Source organism: Carcharhinus amblyrhynchos, chromosome 1 (genome assembly GCF_965287045.1).
Source record: "Carcharhinus amblyrhynchos chromosome 1, sCarAmb.v2.hapA, whole genome shotgun sequence".
Lineage (NCBI taxonomy): Eukaryota > Metazoa > Chordata > Chondrichthyes > Carcharhiniformes > Carcharhinidae > Carcharhinus > Carcharhinus amblyrhynchos.
Genome location: NC_137324.1, coordinates 95948985 through 95976767, shown reverse-complemented (window position 1 = coordinate 95976767; position 27783 = coordinate 95948985). Strand labels below are relative to the sequence as shown.

Here is a 27783-nt window from a genome sequence, read left to right as displayed (position 1 = left end):
GAGTCACCAGGAAGATGCTGCCAGTGCTCACACGCTCAGGAACAATGCTCTGGCTGCTGCTGATTGAGTGATGTGATACTCTCACACACAATGCTATGCTGCCAGTGCTCAGGGACAATACTGTCTGATTGAGTGTGTGTCTGAATGATATTGAGAGTAGGGCCAGCGGCTCTCATTCTCTCTCTCTCACACACACACACACAGAGAACACTGTTGGCGCTGAGGGGCAATGCTCCTGATTGACTATGACACTGTGCTGGGCGGCTTTCTCTCTCTCGCACACACACACAGTGCTCTTGTTGCTGTCTAAGTGACTGACTGTGAGTGATGTGATGTGAGTGCCGGGCTGGCGGCTCTCTGTCTCTCTCACGTACACAATGCTCTGTTGCTGTCTGTCTGACTGTCTTTCTGTGTGATGTGAGTGCCGGGCGGCGCTCTCTCTCTCTCTCTCTCACGCATTGCTCCTGTTGCAGAGTGTGTGTCTCTCTATGTTTGAGTGTGTGGTGTATTGAGTGCCGGGCCGGGTGGCTCCCTCTCTCTCACACATGTTGCTCCTGTTGCAGTGTGTGTGATGTGCTGAGAGCCTAGCGGGCGGTTCTCTCCCTCACACATTGCTCCTATTGCAGACTCTCTCTCTCGGTGTCTGTGATGCTGAGTGCCGGGCTGGATGGCTCTCTCTCCCTCTCACACACACACACAGTGCTCCTGTTGCAGACTGTGTGTGTGTGTCTCTCTCTCTCTCTCTGGGCCTGTGTGCTGAGTGCCGGGTGGGGCGGCTCCCTCCCTCAGGCCCGGGGGGGCCCCGCGTCTGCCTCAGAGCAGCCGCTGCACCAATGCGGCGCTGCCATGTTGTGACACACTGTCCAATGGCAAGCACCAAGGAGCGGCGCCAAAATCCGCCTGCCGGCGGCCCCGGGAGCGCGCACGCGTGACCTGGGGACGGGAGCGCGCCCCTCGTCTCCGCGCGCTCGTGAGCGAGCTTCCCGAGCAGGTGCACGAGCGGAGGAGGCAGAAAGGCGAAAAAAATTTTTAAAAAGTAAACAAAGTTCAGCCAAGCGGCAGAGGGGAGGGGGTGGGGGAGAATAGCCGCGCCGCTGGCACTGAGTGAGCGGCCTGTGTGTGTGGGGAGGGGGCCGGGCAGGGGGACACACTGTAACACCAATGATTATTTATTATTAAACACCGACAGAGAGAGAGAGCCGCAGCGCCACGCAGCTGCACTCACCGCGGCTGATGTCACACCATTTGCATACTGACTTCCTCCCTCACTAACAACCCCCCCTCCCAATAACACAACCTCCTCTCCCTCACTCAGCAACACTGCAACTCAAAGAAACCGGATAGGAAAAGTCATGATGCTGGGGGGAGGAGGAGGAGGAGGCGGAGGCGGGGGTTGAGGGAAAAATCTACTTGTCAGATAAAGTTTCTGCTGAGGAAGAAGGCATCCAGACTCTCTTTGAAGAGATGCTGTGTGTGGTGGGGTAGGATTTACAGCTCACATTTTGAGTGAGTGAGGCAGCCAGCGGCTTCCTGCAGCTTTCTGACTGACTGCCAGTCGGTTCCGACTTCAGATTCCGGCTGGGCGGAGAGAGAGTCCTTTTCCCTCAGCTCAACTCCCCTCAATTACTGGCGTCGCTTCCCTTTGGATCGATGCGGCTTCAATCACCAGCGACCATTAACTTTCCCACAGATGAAGATCTGTTTGAAGTTCACGAGTGAGGAGGAGCCGCACGGGGAATAAATACTCAGAGCGAGAGAGCGCTCTTGGTTTTGTTTAAAGGTGAGGAGCAGATGTATTTACAGGGTTTTGTTTTCTTTAAAAAGCGGTCAGTTGGTGTTAGAAGGCTCCCCTCGGTGGAGGAGGGGGAAGATGTGGTTGTGCTGAATGCAGCAGCAGCAGCAGCTGCAATGTCTTTGCTCATGTTGCTGATGCTGCTGCGGAAGCGGCGACTTCTCCCGCTGCTTGTGTTCTGGAACTCGCAACGATCCGGACGACATTCGAGCGATTGTGACTCAACAAGAGGCACGTTCCACCCGCTGGTTACATGCAGCAAGGGCTAGATCATTGCTGCCTGTACTCCTCACATCCCCAGCTTCCTCACTCGCCGGCATATGCGGAACCACTGCTTCTCCACCGCCAGGCTACAGCCCTTTTAATATTCACCGTCTTTTTATTTGCGCACTAGTTCTTCTAGGGGGTACTCGGCCCGTGTGCTGCTGCTGTTGGCGATGAGGATGGACTGGAGCCGATGTGTGTTGCTGTCTCTGCTGTGGATTCGCTTCTACATTCCCGCTACCTCTCTCAGCCCTTCTTCAGCCGGATCTCCAGCCCACCCCAGCGCCGAGGAAGCATCGGGAGATCCGGACACCCTTGCAGGTAAACTCCAAACTCCTGTGTGCACTCAGTTGAGGTATTTTGCAATTCCGCTCTATCAACAACATCAAATTACTCCTATTGGTAAATACTCAATTAGTTTGTATTAGCCGACTCAATTAAGGATGGAGTTAAGTTAATATAGCTTGTGGGGGCAGGTCCCTGGCTGTTTTATAAATTTCTACGACACCCTGTAACCGCACTGTTGGCAATTATTTTGTCAAAAAGGTTTTGATCACTGTTGACCAGCGAATACATTGAATTTTGCTTTCATTGCAAGGGAGCCTGGGATTCTATTCCTGTTATACTGTGGATTGAATTCTTCAATTCTGTTCATTTACTATTCGTGTCACTGATCTGTTCAAATTGAATGAAAACAGTTTGCAGTTGATGGGACTAAATGGGCTGCCAAAACTTTGATAGATTGAGTTCAATGTGAGCTCACCAACTTGGGTCTTTTTCAGATCCAATCAGAATAGGTGCGGAGGAGCAGAGAGATTTGGGTGTTCATGTCGATGATTCCATGTACGCACATCATTAAAAGTTAGTCCACAATTACAAAAAAAAATTAATATGTGCGTTGTAACAGAGTCAAGCAATAGTCTTGTCAGTGGCTAGATGGAGCTCTCTTTGTCCACCTTCAACAGTCCAGTCAGTGAACACTCCTGGACAATGTGAATCATTGTTTGGACTGCACCACAACTACAGTCTGGATGGTCTTGGTGTCCCATTGATGTCAGGTTGCTGCACAGAGGCTTTGGCCGCTCATTTGGAAATAGTTTAAAAGATGTCATTGTGGGAGATCAGGTGGACATATCATTTATGAGAAAATGATTTCTGGTGGATGTTTTCTCCTGCCATGTTATTATTTCTGCTCAGTGTGTTGGGTTTAACCATATGGAATGGTGTGAGTGAAGAAGTGTATCAAGCAGATCCTTGAATTAGGGCAGGCATAAGTTGGAGCAGGCTGTAACCAACAGCTTGTCTGTTACAGCCATCCCCCTCGCGGGGGGGGGGGGGGGGGGGGTGGTCAAACAGTGTTTCTCAGGGCTGGGAACCAGGGGAGTTGATGGAAAAGTATCTGTGATGAGCATTGTTGAGCTGAGTTGCACCTGCAGTTAGGTGGGGGCAGATTGGTATCCTGGTGCAAAATATTCTGCAGTTGAGTATGTGATGTACCAGGAGTAGAGGTCCTTGGGTCTTGACCTGTGATCCTCGTATGATACTAACCAATTTACTGAGGAGGTGGTTGTGGGTTTTAATGTTTCCCCTGGTCTTGAGGAGGTGGGAATTGTGTTTCAGTCTCTGGCCATCCAGCGTAATGTTCAGTTCCCTCTGAGAGCTGGCATTGTGAAGGTGGGATGTGCTTGAGACTGTTTTGCTGGTGCTGAGTTGTTGGCACCAGGTCTTGATGTGTTCAGCCAGTTTTGTAATATCATTGCTTTAATTGTCTTCCATTTCTGACAGAGTCTGAGTTTGTATGCCATGGCCGATGTAAGTTGTGTAGGTAAACTTCCAGTCCTGGGTTGGGGGCAGGTTGTTGGTGCACAGGTTTAATAAAGTTGGAACTAAGATAAATGCCTTGGGTTCTGCATTCATCTGTTTCCTCTAGGTGCTAGTCTTGCCACCAGTATGTGCTCTGAACCATCTGTCGCAGAATAGCAGTTCAATAGTGTCAGTAATCCGTGGTGGGATAACTCTTGATATATTGATGAAGAGGCCAGTGTGCTGCAGTGAGGTCAAAGAAAATTGCCCTTGCTTTGAGATTAATGAAAGTGGTTAATGTGAGGATCTGATCACATACTTCTATCTTGTCAAAAGCCTGCTTGATCTTCAGATAGGATGTTTGCCACTTCTAGCTTGCTCCACTCTAGCACTTGGCACTGTACCACCTTCAAATGTACTAAGACAGCGATATTGGCTGGTAGTTTGGTAGTTTTGGGTCATTGCCTGGTTTCAGAAGGCTAAAGACCTGTTTTGGCAGACATCTTCCCTCATGTGCAAAGGTGTGGTGCCCTGGGCCAAAGTGTTGTAGGAACTCAGGGAGGATGTTGTCTTAATCAGCAGTGATGCCCAGCTTGGCAGATTGTAGTACTTTGTTCAACTCCAGGGTGATGAAGGCTGCAGATCTGGAATTGTGCTGCCAATGGAAGGACCTCCACTCGGTTTGGGTTTGCCTGTTCACTCTGCTATCCAGTGGTGCCTTTCTCGGAGATGGCTCACTAATTGCCATGCTGCTCATGTTGATGCCATTAATGGTTGCTGGGCTGATTTGAAGTGGTATAGATTCTCCAACACTTCCAACTTGAGCAGGTGAAGTCCACGTTCTTGTTTCTTCCCACCTGGCCTGGCAAGCACTGTCCAGGGATTCACTGGATGGCTCATAATTGTTGGAATAGGGAGGCAAACTTCTCTTCAGGCAAGATGTATATGCAGGGTCTCATCCTGTTGGAATGGCTCTGGTGCCTGCTTTGTGGATTGCTCTGCAGAAGCAGCTGTACGCCAGCTCTGTGGGGATATATCGGGATGGTATTGCTAAACACTTCATTCTGATATCTTGCTGTATTCCTCTTGATTCTGTCTTCCTGCAAGTTCCACTGCTGCTTCTTTGAAGTGGCGATTTAAAAAAATTGCTCCAATTGCACTCAGAACCCATCTGGAGAATTGCATTTAGTTTTGGACATTGAACCTCAGAATATAGATATTGGAAAGAGTACAGTCCAGATTTGCCAGAATGGTGCCACATCTTTGGTTAAATTTGATTTGATTTATTGTTGTCACATGTATTAACATACAGTGAAAAGTATTGTTTCTTGCACACTATACAGACAAAGCACACAGCTCATAGAGAAGGAAATGAGAGAGTGCAGAATTTAGTGTTACAGTCATAGCTGGCTGTAGAGAAAGATCAACTTAATGCAAGGTAAGTCCATTCAAAAGTCTGATAGCAGCAGGGAGGAAGCTGTTCTTGGTACGTGACCTCAGACTTTTGTATCTTTTTCCTGGCGGAAGAAGGTGGAAGAGAGAATGTTCGGGGTGCGTGAGACCTTTAATTATGTTGGCTGTTTTGCAGAGTCAATGGAAGGGGGGCTGGTTTGCGTGATGGATTGGCCTACATTCATGAACTTTTGTAATTTCTTGTAGTCTTGGGCAGAGCAGGAGCCATATCAAGCTGCGATACAAGCAGAAAGAATGCTTTCTGTGGTGCATCTGTAAAAGTTGGTGAGAGTCGTAGCTGACATGCCAAATTTCCTTAGTCTTCTGAGAAATTAGAGGTGTTCGTGGGCTTTCTTAACTAGTGTCAGCATGGGGGGACCAGGACAGATTGTTGGTGATCCGGTTACCTATAAAATTGAAGCTGTCAACCCTTTCTACTTCGTCCCCATTGATGTAGACAGGGGCATGTTCTCCTCTGTTTCCTGAAGTCGATGACAATCTCCTTCATTTTGTTGACATTGAGGGAGAGATTACTCTTGCCTCACCAGTTCATCAGATTCTCTATCTCATTCCTGTACTCTGTCTCATCATTGTTTGAGATTTGACCCACTTCAATGGTGTCATCAGCAAACTTGAAAATTGAATTGGAGGAAAAGTTAGCCACACAGTCATAGGTATATAAGGAGTATAGTAGGATGCTGAGAACACAGCCTTGTGGGGCAGCGGTGTTGAGGATGATCGTGGAGGAGGTGTTGTTGTCTATCTTAATTGATTGTGGTGTGTGAGTTAGGAAGTTCAGGATCCAGTTGCAGAGAGAGGTGCCGAGACACATGGAGTTTTGAGATGAGCTTTGTGGGAATAATAGTGTTGAAGGCTGAGCTATAGTCGATAAATAGGAGTCTGTTATAGGTGTCCTTGTTACCTAGATGTTCTAGGGTTGAGTGCAAGGGCAGTTTGCACTGATTTTATTTGTGTCTCCTTTAGTCTAAAAAGTTGAGGTGTTTAAAATGATAAAAGGAATTGATAGACAAACTATTTCCTTTGGATGCTTTTCAAGGGATAGAGACGTAACTGACGGGTAAATGGCACTTTCTTTATGTTCATCTCCTTAAGTTGTCCAGTGCATGATACAGGATGCAATGTGGGGATTACCACCACAATCTGGTGCCCTACTCCTTAAACAACCTCCATGAAACTTCAAATTCTGTGTCATTGACTTCAACGTAGGCCTCTTGCATCCTTTCCATAAGATGTTTCCCTCTTTCAGTAGCATGGGCTGTGAGGCGATAATTTAATGTATAATGTTGTTTGCTCTTTCAGCATGTCAAATCTATCACAATCATGATATCTGTACAGCTGGTGAGATGCGTGAGATATCCTGGGTAGTTGTGTTAAGGCAGCATTAAAAAATGGTACAGTACTAGTGCATTTTGGTATGCACACAGATGAGATAGAAGGAGAGATGTGCGGATAGTTCAGCAATGAGGTTAAGAACAAAAAAAATAACATTTGAACATTGGCTGGGATAAAATGGGTGTATCAATGGGTGCTATTCTGGTTGGTGGCTAGTGGAGTGCCGCAGGGATTGGTGCTGGGGCCTCAACTGTTTACCATTTATATAGATGATCTGGAGGAGGGGGCTGAGTGTAGGGTGACGAAATTTGCTGATGACATGAAGATGAGTAGAAAAGCAAATTGCATGGAGGGTGTGGAAAGTCTGCAGAGAGATCTTGATAGGCTGAGCGAGGACCTGGCAGATGGAGTATAATGTTAGCAAGTGTGAGGTTATCCACTTTGGCAGAAATAATAGGAGGGATTATTATTTAAAAGGCGATAAGCTGCAGCATGCTATGGTGCAGAGGAACCTGGGGGTCCTTGTGCACGAGTCGCATAAACCCAGTCTGCAGGTGCAGCAGGCGATCAAGAAGGCGAATGGAATGTTGGCCTTAATAGCGAGGGGGATTGAATATAAAAGCAGGGTGGTCTTGCTGCAACTGTACAGGCACTGGTGAGGCCGCAGCTGGAGTACTATGTGCAGTTTTGGTCGCCGCACTTGCGCAAGGATATTTTGGCCTTGGAGGGAGTGCAGAGGAGGTTCACCAGGCTGATACTGGAGGTGAAGGGGTTAGCCGATGAAGAGAGACTGAATAGACTGGGTCTGTACTCGGAGTTTAGAAGGATGAGGGGGGATCTTAGAGACATATAAGATAATGAAGGGGATGGATTGGGTAGAGGTAGAGAGATTCTTCCCGCTTAGAAAGGACAGCAGGACTAGAGGACACAGCCTCAAGATAAGGGGGGGGGACAGTTTAGATCGGAGTTGAGGAGAAACTTTTTCACTCAAAGGGTGGTGAATCTCTGGAATTCTCTGCCCATTGAAGTGGTGGAGGCTACCTCGCTAAATATGTTTAAGTCACGGGTAGACAGGTTTTTGATAGAGGAATTAAGGGTTATGGGGAGAAAGCGGGAAAGTGGAACTGATCCACTTCAGATCAGCCATGATCTTATTGAATGGCGGGGCAGGCTCGAAGGGCTAGATGGCCTACTCCTCCTATATCTTATGTTCTTAAAAGTAATACTTACAGAAAAGTGGACTAGGATTATTAAAAAGCGTTTGGGAATATTTCCTGGCTCAGTCTGTTTCTAATCCACTAAGTAAAGAAGCATTGCTTTACTTAATTCTGGAAAATTAAGTGGAGTAAATAAGTTGACTGTCTAGAGATTATCCATGAGTGTTTCTAACATTCCAAATTGCAAAATTTAAAATGTTCTTTCTTTGACCATGAAGCTGATGATCCTGCAAGATGTGGTTCCCAAGCTAGAGAAAGCAGGACAGTCTATTTTTAGTGCAACCTTTCTTGCCCTTTCCCCATTTGGGTGAGCAGGGAGTATCCTGAAAGGAACTGCTCAATCACAGAAACTGCTGCCCAAAGACGCCTCTGTCCCAAAACAGACATCCAGTGACCTTCCTGCATCTGTGGCCTGAGTGTAGATTCTTGTCTTGGGCCTTCCAGGTTACAGTTCTGTCTCCATCGCCACAGGACTGGGCAAATGTGTGTGATTTGGCTTAACGTGGGACCTTGTGGTGCTGTCATTGGCCAAATGATTTTGAAGGGTTGGTTGTCAGATTTCTGTGATGTGTTGAATCACGATGACCAGGGCCATCTTGCTACTCCAGCCTTCATCTACCTTTGCAGCTGGTGAGATGCACAGTCTTCCTTTGTCTGTTTTGCCTTTGAGGACTTATTAGACTACACTTTCTCACCTACCCTGACCTTGCTGCCTGATCCTACCTGGAGCAAAGATCCCAGTGGCATTGCTGAAGGTATCATTGGATGAACAGGCCTCTCTACTCCATCTAGGCGGCGATCAACAGATGATATGTTGCAAGTGTCAAGACTAAACATTAAAGATGAAATTACAGGGTTGGGTTTCACTATTATTATGGAAGGAAGAAAGAAATACTTGCATTCACATGGTTCCATTCATGATGTGGAGATGCCGGCGTTGGACTAAACACAGTAAGAAGCCTGCCAACTTAGTTTTCTTAGACCTGGTGTTTTCAGACTTCTTACTCCATTCATGATCACAGGACGTCCCAGAGCTCTATACAGCCAATGCAATATGTAAGTGCAGTTATTCTTATAACACAAGAAATGCAGTATTGAACTTGCACAAAGTGAACACTCCTACATAGTAGGACACCAATGATAGCACCCCTAGTCTTTGAAATAGTGCAATGGAATCTTTTCCATCTGATTCGGAGGGCAGAGGAGGTATTGGTATTATATCTGTCTGCCATGATGTATTTTAACATAAGGACCCAGTATACCCCAGCTGTATGCAGATAGAGGAGATAAACTTTGCTGATTCTTTTTGATATTTTTCCAGGACATCTGATAAAACTAGCTGACAAGATAGTTGACAGAATAGTGATTGGTATGAGGTGTGTCAGCTAAGTTTTGGGTGGGATTGTGAACAAACTCAGTCAAACAGCTCCTCCGACTGCTCAGTACTTCCCCAGTAGTGCACTGGAGTGTCAGTCTTGATTTTTATGCCTAATTGTTGGAGTGGGTAAAGTACAGTTGTTATAGTGATTTGAAGCAGAGATTATTTTTGAGAAGGGCACTTGCTGAAATCTCCAGAATGGCACAAGTGTACATTAAATATTTCTATAATGTAAAATTAAGCTTGCTTACTGTTGTGCTATAGGGGCAGTTGTGCAATGTTATGCTCAGCAGAATTTTTGTTGTAGAGCTTGCTAAGAGATGTAGTTAATATAAATTGAAATGAAAATGCAAAAATGAATAATCAAATTACTCCACCAGACCTAATTAAAGCATGTACTGTATCAACACAGGAAGAGGATTAAAAAAAAGTTCCGATTGATTATAGCCAGACGCTATAGATAAAGCAGTTTATGCTCTTGTTACTCTGTGCCTATTAGTACAGTGCCTAGTCTTTTGGCAAAGAAGCAAAGCAAGTTTCCAGTTTGTCAAGCATGCAGTATAATTAAGTGAAGTGCTAGATCTCTACGTTTAAACACATGTATTTACAGGCTTCCCACTGTTGAGAGTTTTACTGATTTTCTGAAGAATAGGTTTTAAATCTGTAAAAGTAGAATGCTTCAATAAGAGGCTGGCTTAGTTTGTGTTTTTCCTCCTATAAGTATCCTTTGCATCAATAGCATTTTTATATATTGGTTTTCTTTGTCATGGTTTTGGACTTAAAATGCAAGTGATCTAACGAACGTGATTCTGCTGCTGTTGGCTCATAACTGGCAGCAGTGGACCACACATTTTTGAAACTGCTGTTCCAGGAATCATGGTACAGTCTCAACATCAAAGTTGCAGTTTAAAGAAAGTAGAATTAAACACGTTACTTTGCATGTGACAGTGCAATTTGCATGCATTACTTCTTCTCCTGTTTACTTCGTATGCTTGTCTGCTATGACATATCTTAACATAAGGACCCAATATATCCCGGCTGTATGCAAATAGGTGAGATAAACTTTGCTGATTTTCTTAATGTTTTTCCAGGATATCTGATGAAACTAGCTAACAAGATAGTTGACAGAATAGTGATTAGCATGAGGTGTGTGAGCTAAGTTTTGGGTGGGATTGTGAATAAATTCAGTCAAACTTTGAGCCCAGCGTTTTTGAGCAACTTGATATTTGACAGCTATTTGCAGGAATAGTTTAACTTTGAACATCACAGAAGGATAGAATATGAATCTGTGATCTCCTCCTGACCGTCAGCTTTCTGGTTTTAAATATGCCAATAGGATTGTTGCCAAGTGAGTGTAATACTACATAACATTCTGTTTTTTTTATTTCACTAATTTTCTTTCCTGTTGAATGTCCATGTAGTCCCATGGACAAATTGCTGCAAATCTGTCCGTTTGGCTCTGTTGGTAGCCCTTTTGCGATAACAACAGGGTGTGATACTTCTAAAGTAATTCACTGCTATTTGTGTAGCCTTGAGGGTGTGATCAATATTACAAAAATGCAAATAAAAGCAAAATACTGCAGACGTTGGAAATCTGAAGTAAAAATGGAAAAGGCTGGATAAACACAGGTCTGGCAGCATCTGTGGAGAGAAACGGAGCTCGTGTTTCGCATTCAAATGACCCTCCTGCAGAACCTGTCAGATCTGCTGAGTTTATCCAGCATTTTCTGTTTATACTATAAAAATGCAAGATCTTTCCTTTTCTTTTGTCCTAGTTCCCTTTTTCTTCTTTTGGTTATTCGCAACAATAACCATCTACCATAGTGGCTTTAACATAATTAATGTCCCAGTGTGCTTCACTGAAAATAGACAGAAGCTAACCAATAGTAAGAGTTAGGAAAATAAGACTTGGTCAAAAAGTTAGGTTTTTGAGAAGGAAGAATTATTACTGAAGAGTAAGACTGAGATGGTTAAAGTTTGACAGAGAGCAATGTTTTGAAGACCAGATGCAGCTGACTGAAGTTATTGGCTCTTTTGTAGGGCTGTTGGAAGTCGCAAAGTTTGAGTGGAGCAAGGACAAAGAATTTGACTTTAATGCACATTGACATAGGGAGCCAGCAGAATTCCGTGAGGGTGAGAGCAAGAGTCATTGATCAGCAGGCCTTGGGGAAGACTAGGTGTGAATGGTGGAGTTTTAGAATTTGTTTTGATGGATGAGGTGATGGGGGTGGTGCTGGAGAGTCTGGTGAGAAGGAAGTTGGAGGCATTTTCAATCACAGGATATTCAAACCAAGTCCAAAGTACAAACAGAAATGTTTGATAGAGTTCGCTGTGTATGAGCCAGCAACAGGAACTTTGGATAATTCTTCCCTTCTTAAACCAATGCTCCTCTCTCCAGCTCACAACATTGCTTGCCTGTGTTATTTATTCATTCCCATTGCTGCTGAAAAGCTTTACCATGCCTCTGTCACCTCCAGATAATGATTATTCCATTGCTATTCTCATGTTTTCGTTATTAATACATACATTCCAAAATCCTGCTTCTCATCTGTTATTTTCTTCCTGATTTCCTCCTTCATTTGTGACTTCGTCCATTTCTGTTCTGATAACATGGCATTGAATAAACTTGCACAAATCTTGTATTGCTGCCTGTATCTTCTGCAATTTTTCTTTGACCCTTTATGCACCTGCTCTCTTGATACCAGAAATAAGGGACTTTAGTTATGTGGAATGATGAGAGAAGCTGAATTGCGCTCCTCAGATCAGAGACAGTGAAGGGGAACATTTTATAGAGGTGGTCACAGTAATGAAGGATTCAGAGAGAAATGAGGAGTACTGTTACACTCATAGGAAGGTTAATGAACAGGGAATAGAAGGCTTTGTCTGCTTGAAAGCTGTTGTAAATTTCACTGAAAACTGCACAATTTTACCACCATGAATTTCCAATATGTGTTCCCAGCAGAAAAGATATCTCAATGGAAGGCAGGAATTTAACCTTCTGATCTGGTTTGTTTAAATTAGGATTATTGGCTAAAGTGGGTTGGCAACTTTGGCAGAAGTACTCGTGATTTCATAATGACAAAGTTATTTTTGTTTAAAAACCATCATGCTCCTCAAACATTCTAGCACGCTCGGATCATCGTGTTGTGTATAATGTTCATTGGGTATCTTTTCTTTTGGAGGGGGGTGAAGGGAGTAAATTTGAAAATATTCCTCAGCCAATAAAATGGGATGCTTCAACATATAAGATTGAAACATGCTGTTTCACAGAACAGCAAGAGGATATGATAAGTTGGAGAATAAGAGAGAAATCTAGCAAGCTTATAAAAATGAGCAGTAAAAGCAACTATGGCTATAGAAAAAAGAAACCAGTACCTCAAATAACCTCTTAGAGGGTGGCACTGAGAAATTGATAATGGGGAAACAAGGAAATGACGGTGACGTTGAACAGACACTGTGGGTGGGATTTTCCAGCTGCACTTGTCTCAGTTGTGGAATGAGCATCAGTACGCTGCCAATCATACTTACATTATGATTCATTTAATAGGAATTCATTCTTGAACTTCTAAATGTGTTTTGTCATCAAAATGACTTCATTTGCAAAAGAAAATATTCTATTTGAGGAAGCCTTTTGCACAACAAACCAATGATTTGCATAAATGTTAATAATGCTGGAGAAAAGAGCACAAGTCCTCATGGGAGTAAAATTCATCTTGGGCTTTAGTTAGTCACTTGTGAATTTTCTTGGAAAATTAAAGAAAAGGAAGTATCTTAACAGCTGGCTAATTCACTGCCACTCATTTTAACGCCACCAACATTGAACTTCATCCTCATGGTCTCAGCATCAGTTACTTCCTTGGCCTATGTATGGTAATCCCTTTAGTGTGTCCAGTGCACCTATGCTTGAACTCAAAAGAACAGCCAAAGCCTGCACCAGTGTAAATTTCCCCACTTATTGTGTCCTTCTATTTATTTGCTCAGGAAATGTGGGTGCTGCTGGCTGGGCTGGCATTTGTTGCCCATTCCTAATTACCCTGGAACTAACTGGTTTGCCATTCCAGAGGGCATTTAATAATCAGCAAGCATATTGCTGTGGCTCTGGAGTTGCATATAGGCCAGACCAGGTGAGGTTGGCAGATTTCCTTCCCTAAAGGACATTTAATGCACCAGATGGATTTTGATGACAATCGATAATGGGCTCATGGTCACTATTAGACTTTTAATTCCAGATTTTTTTTGTTGAATTCAAATTTCAATATCTGCCATGGTGGGATTTGAACCTGGGACCCTAGAGCATTACTCTGGGTCCCTGGATTACTAGTCCGGTGACAATACCACCACACCTGTGCCTCCCCAATCCTGGCACCTCTGTTGAGTTTGTTGTTTGATGCCAGATTTGTTCTTATCCTGGATTTGCCTCTCCGCTAGGAACTGGTTTACAATTGCCTGAACACATTTCATATAAAAATATATTGCTGGTGGAGGCAGGAGGCTCCACTCTTCTGTCTGGATGTAATCTAAAGTCAGATGCTGAAGAAGAAAGGGCTAGTGATACACTGTACCATTTTGTCCCTAGTGAGTTGAATAGCTTTTGTTATAAATTACCATTTAATGAATAATGATTTGCTCAGATTGCATTCTGGTATGTTTTAGCTCCATTTAACACAATCTCTTCTAATTGAATCCAGTATTTTTGACGTTTCTGTTTTGGCATATCATAAAAATATTTGTGTGGAATTTGTTCATCATTTGCAAATGATTTGTCTTAGTTAAGAAATGTTTACTACCTGCAGCACATTTCTGAATCACTGGTAATTGTTGCTGAATCAAATGTACACATTCCCACTAAATTGCTTATTTACTTTACTGGAAACTTGAAAATTTATTTTCCCTGCACACAACAGATAAAGTAATGCATGTCTACCAACTTCTTGTTTTCTTTTACATTCTGCAGTTTGTGTTAAAGAAAATTGGTAAAAATTTGTATAAATGATATGATTTCACAGGACCTTTGATAATTTGAATTTGCTGATTTAAAAGAAAATAGTAATTTAATGGATGATGGTCTAGTTATTTAACTAAATAAACCTTGAATTTTGAATTACATTGGTCATTGTGGATGTAATGTTTGGAGGTTATATGAGGTTTGAGAGTTCTGTCATTTCAAACAAAGTGCTGCTTAGTGGAGCTGATGTTTTTGTTACTGAAATGATCACTTGCCAGATGTTAAACCATATAATTCAAAACTTGTCATTGCCAGTAGTGTTCGTAGTTTAGGAAAAAATATGTGAAGTCAAGATATGCTAGGGTAATAAAATTACTGCTGCTGTGTTGTGCTGCTCGTGCTACAGATAAGCTTGGTAAATTGCACCTGTTTTACAGCCTGTCCCAATTTCCTCCTGTCAGCTCACCTGATTATCATGCTTCCAGCTAATGTAAAGGGAGTTGGCGCTGTGAGATTAGAGGAGCCATTTTCTGTTGACAGCTTTATTAAATGTGAAGCTTGTTTAGGATCCCATGTCATTTGTACCTGCAGCCTTGTGAGGATCTGTACTTTTTATGCAAATCATTGGCTTGTTGTGAGAAAGGCTTCCTCAAGTAGAGTATTTTCTTTTGCAAATGAAGTCAAATAAATCTTCCATAACGCAGTGGGAGAGTTGACCCTGGGGTGGTTGTTCTTTCTGTTAAAGGAAATGGATATTCCATTCCACTCTTTCTAGGTTCTTTATAATTTGATACACAGCAATTAATTCTATTTGTAGCTTCTTCTGTTCCCAAGAAAATTACCCCAATCTATTCAATGTTCCCCTCATTGCTAAAATTGTCATAGATCATTAGAATCCTTGCAGTACAGAGTCTGTACTGACCACAATCCCACCCAGGCCCTATTCCTGTAACTCTGCACATTTACCCTGCTATTCCCCCCTGACACTAGGGTCATTTTAGTATGGCCAATCAATCTAACCTGCACGTTTTTGGAGTGTTGAAAGAAACCAGAGCAGCTGGAGGAAACCCATGCAGATATGGGGAGAACGTGGGAACTCCACACAGACAGTGACCCAAGGCCAGAATTGAACCCTGTGTCCTGGCGCTGTGCGACACAGTGCTAAGCACTGTGCCACCGTGCCGCCCACATTCTTCATTTAATTCTACATTCCTGGCAACAGCCTCATAAATCCTATTTGTACTTTCCCTGATGTGATCACCTCATTCCTGCAGTGGGCTGGTCAGAAGTGTGCATAGTTCTTCAGCTGTGGTCTTTGGGCTTCTCAGGCATGTATGTTTCATTCATTGGCCATTCAGATTCATTATTATGTTGACTGTGCTTTCAGTAATGATATTTTTTTAAAAAATTGAATGTAGTTTAGTTCAACCTAGGCTTGTTGTTAAAAGAAAATATATTAAAACGTTAGGTCAAGATTTGAATTAGGGAATGTTCAAGTTTATCTTGTTTTGAAAGGACCAGGCTATGAAAATATTACTGAGCCTTCTGACCCTGAGTCACATTGACACTATGTACTATTTGAACATGGACCCTATTGTAGATGATGTAAGTAGTCAGGCTCTCTAGCCTCAATGTCTCTGGACTTTATTTGGACCTATCTTTTGGCCATGTATAATGTCAGTTTGACTTGGAGCCAGGACTTCCACCTATAAGTCTGGATGTGGTAAGTGCAAGCTCCACTTTTGATCTTTCATTACACTTGGTATAAGAATTTTGTTGTTCAGGGGTGATTCTGGAAACCATCATTCACAATTTTGTGAATATATTTGTTTGCTGATAATGTCAAAAGTAATTTCTGACTTGACATTTTTTCTGCAGAATTCTGAGGCAGGTTTACATGCAAAGAAGGTGAATGCTTGCTGAAATATTTTCAAGTGTTGTAATTGATCAAAAATAAAATTTATCCCTTCTTTATGTTTAAGAAAATGTGTTTTTGTAGGTTTAGTTTTTGCTTGAGCATCACCCCCAAAAGAAACCTTATAGCAAAATACCCTATCCAATCACTTTTGTACTCTTGGATTTGCTGTGTTGTCCAATTGTGCTGTCAGTAGAATAAAGTTTGCTCAAGACAATGGAGCTTTGAAGGATTGGTGAAGTACTAAGTCTTTGATTCACTGGATTGCTGGAAGTTTTGTCCCCTTAGTTTCAATTCCCCACGTTCTTGAATCCAATCCTTGCTGATATTTTTAAAATTGATTTTTGTGAGTTGCTGGCGAGGCCAGTATTTATTGTCCATTCCTAATTGCCTTTGAGAAGGTGTTGATGAGCTGCCTTCCCTGAGGTGTAGGTTCACCTAGAGTGCTGCTGGGAAGGGAGTTCCAGGATTTTGACCCGGTGATATTGAAGGAACGGCAGTGATATATTTCCAAGTCAGGATGGTGATGGCCTGGCGGGGAGACTCTGGTTGGTGGTGTTCCCGTGTGTTTGCTGCTCTTGTCCTTTGTAAAGTTTAAAGTTTTCAACAGTAGCGGTCCTGGCTTGGAAGGCGCTGCTGAAGGAACCTTGGTTAGTTTTTGCAGTGCATCTCGTAGATGGTACACTCAGTTGCCTCTATCTGTCACTGGTGAAAGTAATTACTGTGGAAGCTGTGTCAACCAAGTGAGCTTCTTTGTCTCGGATGGTTTCGAGTTTCTTGAGTGTTGTTGGAGTTGCAGTCATCCAGACAAATGGAATTTATTGATTGAGCATCAAACGCCTGATTCTGCCTTGTAGATAGTGAACAGGCTTTGGGGGCATTGAGAGGCGAGTTAATAGCCACAGGCTTTCTAGCTTCTGATCTGCTGTTGTAGCCACAGTATTTACATGGCTAGTCCAGTTCAGTTTCCAACCAGTGATAACCCCCAGCATGTTCAGTGTGGGATTCAATGATGGTGATGCCACTGAATGTCCAAGGGTGATAGTCAGATTCTTGCACGTTGTAAATGGCCTTTGTCTGGGTATGAATGTTGTTTCCCACTTGTCAGCCCAAGCCCGAGTGTTGTAAAGGCCTTGCCATTTGGACATTGATGGCTTCAGTATCTGAGGAGCTGCGAATGGTGCTGAACATCGTGCAATCATCAGCAAACATTCCCACTTCTGACCTTATGGAAGGAAGGCCTTTGTTGAAGCAGCTGAAGATAGTTGTGTTTAGGACACTACCCTGACGTACTTGCGCAGTGTTGTCCTGGAACCGAGATGATTGGCCTCCAACCACCACAATCGTCTTCCTTTGTGCTAGATTAGAAACAATGGAGAGCATTGCTCCTGATTCCCATTGCCCCCAGTTTTGTAAGGGCTCCTTGATGCCATGCTCCATCAAACACTGCCCTGATGTCGTGGTATTACAGTGGTTAGCACTGCCGCCTCAGGCGATTCTGGCCTTGTGTGACTGTCTATGTCACATTCTCCCTGTCTCTGCGTGGGTTTCTGCCAGGTGCTCCGGTTTCTTCCTGCAGTTCAAAGATGTGCAGATTAAGTGGATTGGCCATGCTAAATTGCCCCTTTGTGTCCAAAGATGTGTAGGTTAGGGAAATTAGCCATGGTAAATGCGCAGAATTACAGGGGTAGGGTGGGGCAAACCTGATGGACGGTGTGGCTGCCTTCTGCACTGAAAGGATTCTCTGGTTCAATGATATGACATAAATATGAATCTTCTCTCACTGAGGTTCATGACCCTTCCTGGATCCGGTTTCACTTCTGAAAGTGTTCTGTTAAATGCTAAGTCACAGCTCGTATGTAGAGGCTGTCCTTGCACATCCAGTCAAAAAGCAGGGAATTATAGGCCGGTTAGTTTAACGTCTGTAGTTGGAAAAATGCTTGAATCTGTTATCAAAGAAGAAATAGCGAGGCACCTGGAAAGGAATGGTTTGATAGAGCAAACGCAGCACAGATTCGTTAAGGGGAAGTCATGTTAGATCAACTTATTGGATTTCTATGAGGATGTGACTAGTGCGGTAGACGGAGGGGAACCGGTGGATGTGGTGTTTCTAGATTTTCAAAAGGCATTTGATAAGGTGCCTCACAAAAGGTTGCTTCAGAAGGTTAGGGTGCATGGAGCTGGGGGTAAGGTGTTAGCGTGGATAGAGGATTGGTTGTCTAATAGGAGGCAGAGAGTTGGTATCAATGGGTGCTATTCTGATTGGCGGTTGGTGACTAGTGGAGTGCCGCAGGGATCGGTGCTGGGGCTTCAGCTATTTACCATTTATGTAGATGATCTGGAGGAGGGGGCAGAGTGTAGGGTGATGAAATTTGCTGATGACACGAAGATGAGTGGAAAAGCAAATTGTGCGGAGGGTGTGGAAAGTCAGCAGAGGGATCTGGATAGGCTGAGCGAGGACCTGGTAGATGGAGTACAATGTTAGCAAGTATGAGGTTATCCACTTTGGCAGAAATAATAGGAGGGATTACTATTTAAAGGGCAAAAAGCTGCAGCATGCTACGGTTCAGAGGGACCTGGGGGTCCTTGTGCATGAGTCGCAAAAACCCAGTCTGCAGGTGCAGCAGGTGATCAAGAAGGCGAATGGGATGTTGGCTTTTATAGCAAGGGGGATAGAATATAAAAGCAGGGAGGGCTTGCTGCAACTGTACAGGGTACTGGTGAGGCCACAGCTGGAGTGCTGTGTGCAGTTTTGGTCGCCGCACTTGAAGGATATTTTGGCCTTGGAGGGAGTGCAGAGGAGGTTCAGTAGGCTGATACCGGAGATGAGGGGGTTGGACTATGAAGAGAGACTAAATAGACTGGGTCTGTACTTGTTGGAGTTTAGAAGGATGAGGGGGGGATCTTATAGAGATGTATAAGATAATGAAAGGGATGGATAGGGTAGAGGTAGAGAGATTCTTCCCGCTTAGAAAGGATAACAGGACTAGAGGGCACAGCGTCAAGATAAGGGGGGGGGGTGCAGTTTAGATCGGAGTTGAGGAGGAACTTCTTCACTCAAAGGGTGGTGAATCTTTGGAATTCTCTGCCCGTTTGAAGTGATGGAGGCTACGTCGCTAAATATATTTAAGTCACAGGTAGATAGGTTTTTGACAGACTAGGGAATTAAGGGTTATGGGGAGAGAGCGGGAAAGTGGAACTGATCCACTTCAGATCAGCCATGATCTTAATGAATGGCGGGGCAGGCTTGAAGGGCTAGATGGCCTACTCCTGCTCCTATTTCTTATGTTCTTATGTCAGATTAATGGTATAATTGGGTATGACTGCAGATCTTTCTTTGTTTTCATGTTATCTTTGAGAAATCTGGAACAAATGTGGTACATTATTTTAAACCTAAACAGTATTTATAAAGATTGGTCTTCCTTTAAAAATGTAACATTTGATTTATTATTGTCACATGTAATAGTACACAGTGAAAAGTATTGTTTCTTGCACGTATACAGACAAAGTACACAGTTCATAGAGAGAAAGGAGAGGGTGCAGAATGTAGTGTTACAGTTAAAGCTAGGGTTTAGAGAAAGGTCAACTTAATGTGAGTTAAGTCCATTCAAAAGCTGATGGTAGTAAGGAAGAAGCTGTTCTTCTCCTCAGACTTTTGTATCTTTTTCCTGATGGAAGATGCTGGAAGAGAGTACATCTGGGGTGTGTGGGGTCCTTAATTGTGCTGACTGTTTTTCCAAGGCGGCAGGAAGTGTAGACAGTGTCAATGGGTGGAAGGCTGGTTTGAGTGATGGACTGGATTCACAACCCTTTGTAGTTTTTCGCGGTCTTGCGCAGAGCAGGAGCCATTACCAGGCTATGATAAAACTGGAAAAGGTGCTTTCTGTGGTGCACCTGTAAAAGCTGATGAGAGTCATAGCTGTCATGCCTAATTTTCTTAGTTTTCTGAGAAAGTAGGTTGGTGGGCTAATAAACGGCTATTAAATTTAAAGATTTAGTGATCAAATGTATTAAAGATAGAACTGCTAATGAAAATGAAATTACCTGTGGGCTTCAGTTTTTCTTTGAGCACTTTTGTAACTCTCAAACTGGTAGCGGACAAAATTAAGACACAGATCAGGAAATGGTTTCTCATACAAAGAGTTAACGTGAAAGTGATTGCCAGGTTTAGCAGAAGTGGCAGTGTAGACTTGTGGACTTGAAGTCTTCTGAAGCTGTAGGCTAGAAAGATTGAGCAGTAGCTCTGTAAGGAAATATTACCAGTGCACCAGACTAACAAAATGTAAAAACATCTTCTGAAATTTATATTGTGAATTATATTTATACCTGGCTTCCTCACATTCTTAGCTGCTTATTGATGAGGTATTAAAATTGGCAGTGCAAGCAGAATCTTCCATTGATTTTAGGTACCTCAGTTCTAATTGGATCATTTTAAGGGAAGTGCAATTTCAGTGATTGGGTAGGACTGTGCTCCCATGAAAGTAATTTTTCCCCTTGTGGTTGAGTCTGTATATCAAATTATTACCTCTAAGTATAGACTCAGGGAAACTATATGACTAGTCTGCACCAAATCCCTTTACCTAATGTCTTTCTGGTACATATTGTCACAAAAATGTTTTCTTCCATGAAAGATATCTATTCAGCATTTTTTTTTTGATAATGCAAAATTTAAAGCAAGTCAGTTGAAAATCAAAATTCTGCTTCACAAAAAAAATGCTTAAGGTCTGACCAATAAAATGTCATTTAAAATCCAAAGCTTTACAGTCTGGAAGGTATATCCCCAGATTGTGTTTTTTTTTCTTTTGTGTTAAGTTCATTTATGTTATGAAAGAAAAGCCAGATGAGTGAAAGCAAGTCTAGACATGTTTTACTGCCAAAGAAGTATTTTTGATGCATAGTCGCTGTTGTAGGAGATTGATAGCTAATTTGTGCGCAGCAAGCTCCCTCAGATAGCAGTGTGTTAATGACTGGATCTATTTTTGTGATGTTGACTGAAGGAAAAGATTTAACCCGGGACGCCAAGGTAACTCTTCTGCCCTTCCTCAGAATAATGCTATGGGATTGTGAATGCTCACTTGAGAGGGCAGGTTGTTGGGACTTCAGTTTAATATCTTGTTTGAAAGACAGTACTTCTGTCAGTGTAGTATTTACTCAGCACTTTCTCAATGGTACACTGGAGTGTCTGACTTGATTTTTGTGCTTCAGTCTTGGAGCAGGACTTGAACTCTCATCGAAGCTTCCACCATTTTGTTTGGCAGCAAGTTCCAGGCACTCTCCACACTCTGCATGAAAAACTTCTCCTGCACATCTCCCTTTAATGTTCCCCCTCTCACCTTGAATCTGTGCCCCCTTGTAATTGACACTTCCACCCTAGGAAAAAGCCTCTATCCACCCTGTCTATGCGCCTCATAATTTTGTAGACCTCTGTCAGGTCTCTCCCTAACCTTTGTATTTCCCCAGTGAAAACAATCCTAGTTTATTCAACTTTGGTCATAGCCAACACCTTCGGGACCAGACAACATCATGGTGAACCTTTTTTGCACTCTCTCCAAAGCTTTTACGTCCTTCTGGTAGTACGGTGACCTGAACTGCATGCAATACTCCAAATGCAGCCTAACCAAGGTTTATATAGCTACAAAATTTCTCAACTCTTGTACTTAATGCCCCAGCTGATGAAGGTAGGCATGTCAGTTGCCCTCTTAGTCACCTTGGCCACCTGTGTTACCGCTTTTACAGAACTGTGGACCAGCACGCCCAGAACTCTTTGTATGTTAATATTCCTAAGGGTTCTGCCATTTACAGTGTAATTCACATCTATATTTGATCCTCCAAAATGCATCACCTTGCATTTGTCCGAATTAAAGTCCATCTGCTACTTCAGTGCCCAACTCTCCAATCTATTTATATATCCTGTTGCATCTCTGACAGTCTCTGGCACTATCAGCAACTCCACCAGTCTTCATGTTATCTGCAAACTTACTAATCAGACCACCCACATTTTCCTCCAGATCATTTATATGTACTATAAACAACAGAGGTCCCAGCTCTGATCCCTGAGGAACACCACTAGCCATAGATCTCCATTCTGAAAAACACCCTTCCATTGCTACTCTGTCTTCCAAAACACAAGCTTGTTCTGTATCCAACTAGCCAGGCCATCCTGAATCCTAGGTGATTTCAATTTTTGTACCAGTCTGCCATGTGGGATCTTGTCAAATGCCTTCCTAAAATCCATATAAACTACATTCGTAGCCCTTCCCTCATCAGTTATCTTTGTCACCTCTTCAAAAAACTCAGTCAACTTGGTGGGGCGTGACCGTCCCCATATAAAACCAAGCAGTCTGTCACTAGTCCATTTTCTTACAAATGTGCATATATCCTGTTCCTCAGTATCTTCTCCAAAACATTCCCCACCACTGATGTCAGGTTCACCAGCCTATAATTTCCTAGATTATCCCTGCCTCCTTTTCTTAAACAAGGGAGTAACACGAGCAATTCTCCAGACTTCTGTAACCTCACTTATAGTCAAAGAGGATGTGAAGATGTCTAAACCTTGTGAATCAGGAACAAGATTGCTATTAACTGAGCCATGGCTGAAACCAGTGGTTTTCAGAGAGTTGAGAGAGGGAAATGTGCTACAAGATGGATGGCACGCTGTTTGGCACTGCTGCTTCACAGTGCCGGGGACCCAAGTTCAATTCCATGTCTGTCTGGGTTTCCTCCAAGTGCTCCAGTTTTCTCCCGTACTGAAAAAATGTGTAAGTTTGGTGGATTGGCCATGATCGATGTACAGGGAATAGGGTGGGGAATGGCCCTAGGTAGAGTGCTCTTTTGGCAGGTCCATGCAGATCTAGTGGGCTAAATGGCCTCCTTCTGCACTATAGGGGTTCTATGGTTCTAAGACTTGGGTATCCTTGTACATCAGTCACAATGTAAGGATACAGAAGGCGGTGAAAAGGGCAAATGGTATGTTGATCTTAAGGGGATTTGAGTACAGAGCAGGGATGTTTTGCTGTAGTTGTACTGGGCCTCGCTGAGACAACATCTGGAATATTGTGTGCTGTTTTGTTCTCCTTATCTGCAGAAGAATGCTCTTGCTGTGGAGGGTGTGCAGCAAAGGTTTACTAGACTGATTCCTCAGTTGGCGGGGCTGGCGTATGAGGAGCAATCGAGTTGGTTAGGATTATATTTGCTGGAGTTCAGAAGAATCAGGGGGTGGTACAAACCCTGCTGATGTTGCATGTGAGGGTGTCTCAAAACCCAGAAGGATAACTTGGAACACCAGTTCTTAGTGGTGTATATTTCTTACGGTGTACTGTGAGGAATGATGTACAACACTGTGAGGAATAGCTCAGTTGTTGTGTGCTCAATTGATAAAAAATATTTATTAACTTAAAGACAAACAGTATACATGACAAGAAGGACAATAATACACAATGGCACTTAAATATACTGACTATACACATACACCTTTATATAAAACCATCCCTTGGTCCGCAATTACCTACACTATTGGAACTTTGAGACACCTCTTTTCCCAAACAACACCCAATATTAAGTCATTGTGAGCTAAGTCCAGCAAAATAATTGCCACACAGAGGTTGTTGTGGCCAAATCGGGGAAAGTCTTATATTTCACTGAAGGTGGAAAATGCCTACTTTGATAAAATATATCTGCATCTGCTGCAGTTCTGATGTTAGCTATGTCACGTTCCTCCCTTACTTAGTGTTCTACAGTTATACCATTTTTTTCCCCTTTGTTACCCACCCTGTAGAGTTGGCTTTTGAAAAGTACCTGTTAATTTTCATATCTTTCCACTTGGAGTTACCATCCCAAAACCCCAGTGTTTTCTGAAGTCGCATACTCAAATACCTGTTTTTCTACTGATAGGCTGGTTCGCATCTCATCATTTCCCCAGATGTCTGCCTGTAATCAACTCCCTATTTTGTTTCCTTTTATTCATAATTTCATTTTGATTTTAATCTTTATTTTCTCAGTTCTTAATGCATTCCCAGTTTTTACAGATGAAACATCTTAATTTGAAAGACAATTTCCTTTCTCAATCATTTCTATCTTAACAAACACTACAAAGATTTAAAAGAATAAATTTTCATAAATATACTCCAGAGTATTTACACCTAATGTTCCTAATAGTCTCTTTTACACCTGCACCTACAATGACATTTTCTCTCCTGGCCACATGAATGATTTTTAAATTAAATGATTGTAGTAAAAAAAATTCCATTGAAATAATCTGGTTTTCTGATCTTGAAATTTTGGGGGATTACGATCCATATATATAATGGCCTCTGTGGGACTACGCTGCCTGCTTAAACTGTCTGTCATAATTTGATGTGGCTTTGTTGTCAGCACAATTTTCAAATGTTGGAATGCAGTTTGGCAGTTCTCCGTCCACTTAAACCTCTTGTTCCCCTTTTTAAGAGTTCTGTTAGTGGCTACCACACTTCTAAAGTTTGGCACAAGCTTAGGGGTGCCATTCTCTCAAAGAATGCATTGGAGAGAGTGCAAGAGAAACTTACAAGAATGGTTCCGGGGTGAGAAAGTTCAGTTGTGAGGATAGATTGGAGCAGTTGCTCTCCTTGGAGAGAAGAAGGCTAAGAGGAGATTTGTCGGAGATGATTTTAAACATGAGGGGATTGGATAGAGTAGTTGCAGATATTCTCTTTCCCCCCTCGTAAAAGAATCAAGAATGAGAGGGCATAGATTTAAAGTGATTTGCAAAATGAGCAAATGTGATGTAAAAGAAATGTTTCCGCAAGATGAGTGGTTTGGGTCTGGAATTCACTGCCTGGAACTGTGGTTCAGGCAGTTAGAATGTAACCGGTGACAACTTTGTATCGGATGTAATGTGACCAGTGATAACAAGCTGTAAGAGTCAGCTGACCCAGTAAACCATGGAACCAAATGCAGAATGATGTGATGGTCAGCTGATTCTCTATAAATAAGAAGCTGTTGGGAATTGTGGAGAACTTGGATTGGCCCAGGGTGAGACCCTAAGTTTGGAGTAATGAAGTTTCTTTATTAAACCCTTTTTTTGATTTATAAGTTGGAGTAAATTTTGTTATTTTTAGTGTCTGCATTTGAAGAGTTTCTTCTGAAGAAACACAGGTACGTTCAATCGAGGCACTTGAGGGCACTGGAGATTACTTGGAAAGAAACAATGCACGTGGTATGGAGAAAAGGCAGGGGAATGGCACTAAGTCATGCCTATGCAGTCACGATGGGCGAAATGGCTGCCTTCTGTGCCATAACAATTCTGTGATGTAATTTTAAAAGGAGAACAGAAGCAGAGACATCAGAGGTGTGCACAAATCTTTTAATGTCAATACTTTTAAAAATGTATGGGATCCTTGGCTTTATTAATAGGGGCGTACAATACAAAAACAAGTCAGTTGCACTAAACCTGTAGTAAATATTGTTTGACCCTCAGCGAGAGTATTGAATTCAATTCTGGGCACCACAGTTAAAGAAGATATTGAGGACATAGAAAAGGTGCAGGAGAAATTTCCTGGGAAGGTACATACATAATGGAGTTCAGTTACATGGTGACATCGGAGAAGCTATGCTTTTAGAGCTGAAGAGTTTAACGTGATATTCGGTGTAGTATTTAAAATCATGAACAGTTTTATTTACTCCTTTTGCAGTGGGGTTGGTGACCAGAAAATGCAGATTTAAAGTGATTGACAAAAGAGTCTATTTATTTCCCCACCCACAGTGAATTGTGTTATCTGTAAAGCATTGCCTTAAAAGTGCAGTGGAAGCAGATTCAGTAGTAATCTTCAAAAGGAAATTTGTACTTGAAGGTACATGGTGGGAGGAAAGGCAGAGGAATGGGATGAGTGGGATGGTTCTGCTAAAGAGATAACACAGATATGATAGGCTGAATGGTCTCCTTTATACTAATTATTCTATGATCGTAAAAGACTTGGAGAAGGGATTTACTGGTGGGGGGAACCTCAACTGGATTATGTTATATGGGTCATGTTGTTGCAGAAATATTTTATCTACTTTTTCATACATAATTGAAATTTGAGAATTTCACTGGCAAAGTTTTGCACAAGAAAACTTGTGCAAAAGGCTTTCATTATTTAAACTGGTGATCCCCCCCCCAAGCGTTTCCAACCAATTTATTTTAAACATAATAATTACAGTTCATATTTGTGCGGCCCTTTCAGAAACTTCTGAGTTTAACGTCTCTTTGTGTGGCACAATTGTGTGGGTGCGTCCATGCGTGTACAATGCTGGTGCGAAGTGCGACATTTGCCCTCATTATTCTTCTGAAACTTAGTGCAACTTCTGGCGTCTACATATGCTCAATTACATGTGTTAATCCAGAAGTTGCTGTTGGTGATTTTATGCTTCTTTTTAGTATAAGAAGTTTCATTTATTCGAACCAAGATATATGGAGCTCACTTGTTTGCAATACCCCCCCACCCCCCATCATAAATCACACCAGGTTTTACAGGCTTAACCGAATAAGTGGTGAATTCAGAAAGTTTATTAACTATTAAAGAAAACGAAAAATGTCAATTAACAGTAAAAGGAGAAAGCTTAACTTTTAACAATTGACTAGACTTCTCAACACGCTCCTCAGACAAGGATGTCAAGTGACATCTCCCGAAAATGTGGCTAACATGTAAAAACCAACTGTTCTCAACACGTTTCTGTAAACATCACTCTCTCTACCTCGCTGTACCCACATCTTTCAACATCTTTCACTCCCAAAATGGTTCTCAAGACTCTTTGTTTTTAATACCTTAAAAATGTTGAAAGTCAATTGCTGGAAAATAGACAATTGGTCTATAATTTCTCACTAATGAGATAAGAATTTTTTAGACAATGCTTCTTTAAATTGTATCATGAGGTAGCGTGCATGTTCGACACGCCATAAGCCCATAGCTGTCTGTCATTTAAAGTTGAAACATCTTGAGCAGGAGCCTCTTTATTCCCTCCAGTCACGATTAACAAGTCATTAGATTCCTTTTCTTTCTGAGAAGGGCAGAGACGACTAATTCCCACAGCATTTTAAGAATCTGTATGAATAATCAAATGTTGTTAATGTGTTTAGAATGATAAAAGTTATAAACCTTTTCATTCCAAAATATATTTCCAGCCTTTCTGACGTGTCTATCTATTAATGAATTACTTATCTTTAATTGTCTCGTGTTCAAGACTGTCTACTTAATTAATGTAATTAATGTGGCTGGTTTCCAATAATACTGGTTTTGCTTTTATTAAAATGGCTTCTATCAATTTTGCACAAAATAACATTAATTTAAACTACAAAATGATAGTTGTATTAAAACTTGTGCTTTTGACACTACCAAAAAAGTAGGTTCTTATATGCAGCAATCAGTTAGAGATGCTGGACACAAACTTGCCCTTTCATGCTATTAGTCTTGATCTGAAAGCCCTTGAAAATGTTACAATTAGTACACCTTTAAAAACACTAAACTCTTAATTGTTAGTGAAAAACCTCACTGGCCCAGAACAACTCATGTTGTACTTGGGTAATGTCACATTTTTCTGATATGTTACAAAAAAGCACCATGCTATTAAAAGCATTCTTAAATTTTGTTTATATTTTGAGCTTCTACCTAATTTCCATGTATGGCATAATCATTTACTTTACTGTCAATAAAA

The 27783-nt window shown here is 42.3% G+C and overlaps 1 protein-coding gene across 1 annotated transcript in view; it reads left to right on the top strand.

Annotated features, from left to right (window-relative positions):
• Positions 1-1242: 1242 nt before the first annotated feature.
• Positions 1243-27783, top strand: part of stim2b (stromal interaction molecule 2b) — a 128618-nt gene continuing 102077 nt past the window's right edge. Inside the window, exons 1-2 of the mRNA XM_080189133.1 lie at positions 1243-1780; positions 2187-2377. Coding sequence (XP_080045259.1) covers positions 2230-2377 — 148 coding nt within the window. The 5' untranslated portion in view covers positions 1243-1780; positions 2187-2229. The remainder of the gene's footprint in view (positions 1781-2186; positions 2378-27783) is intronic.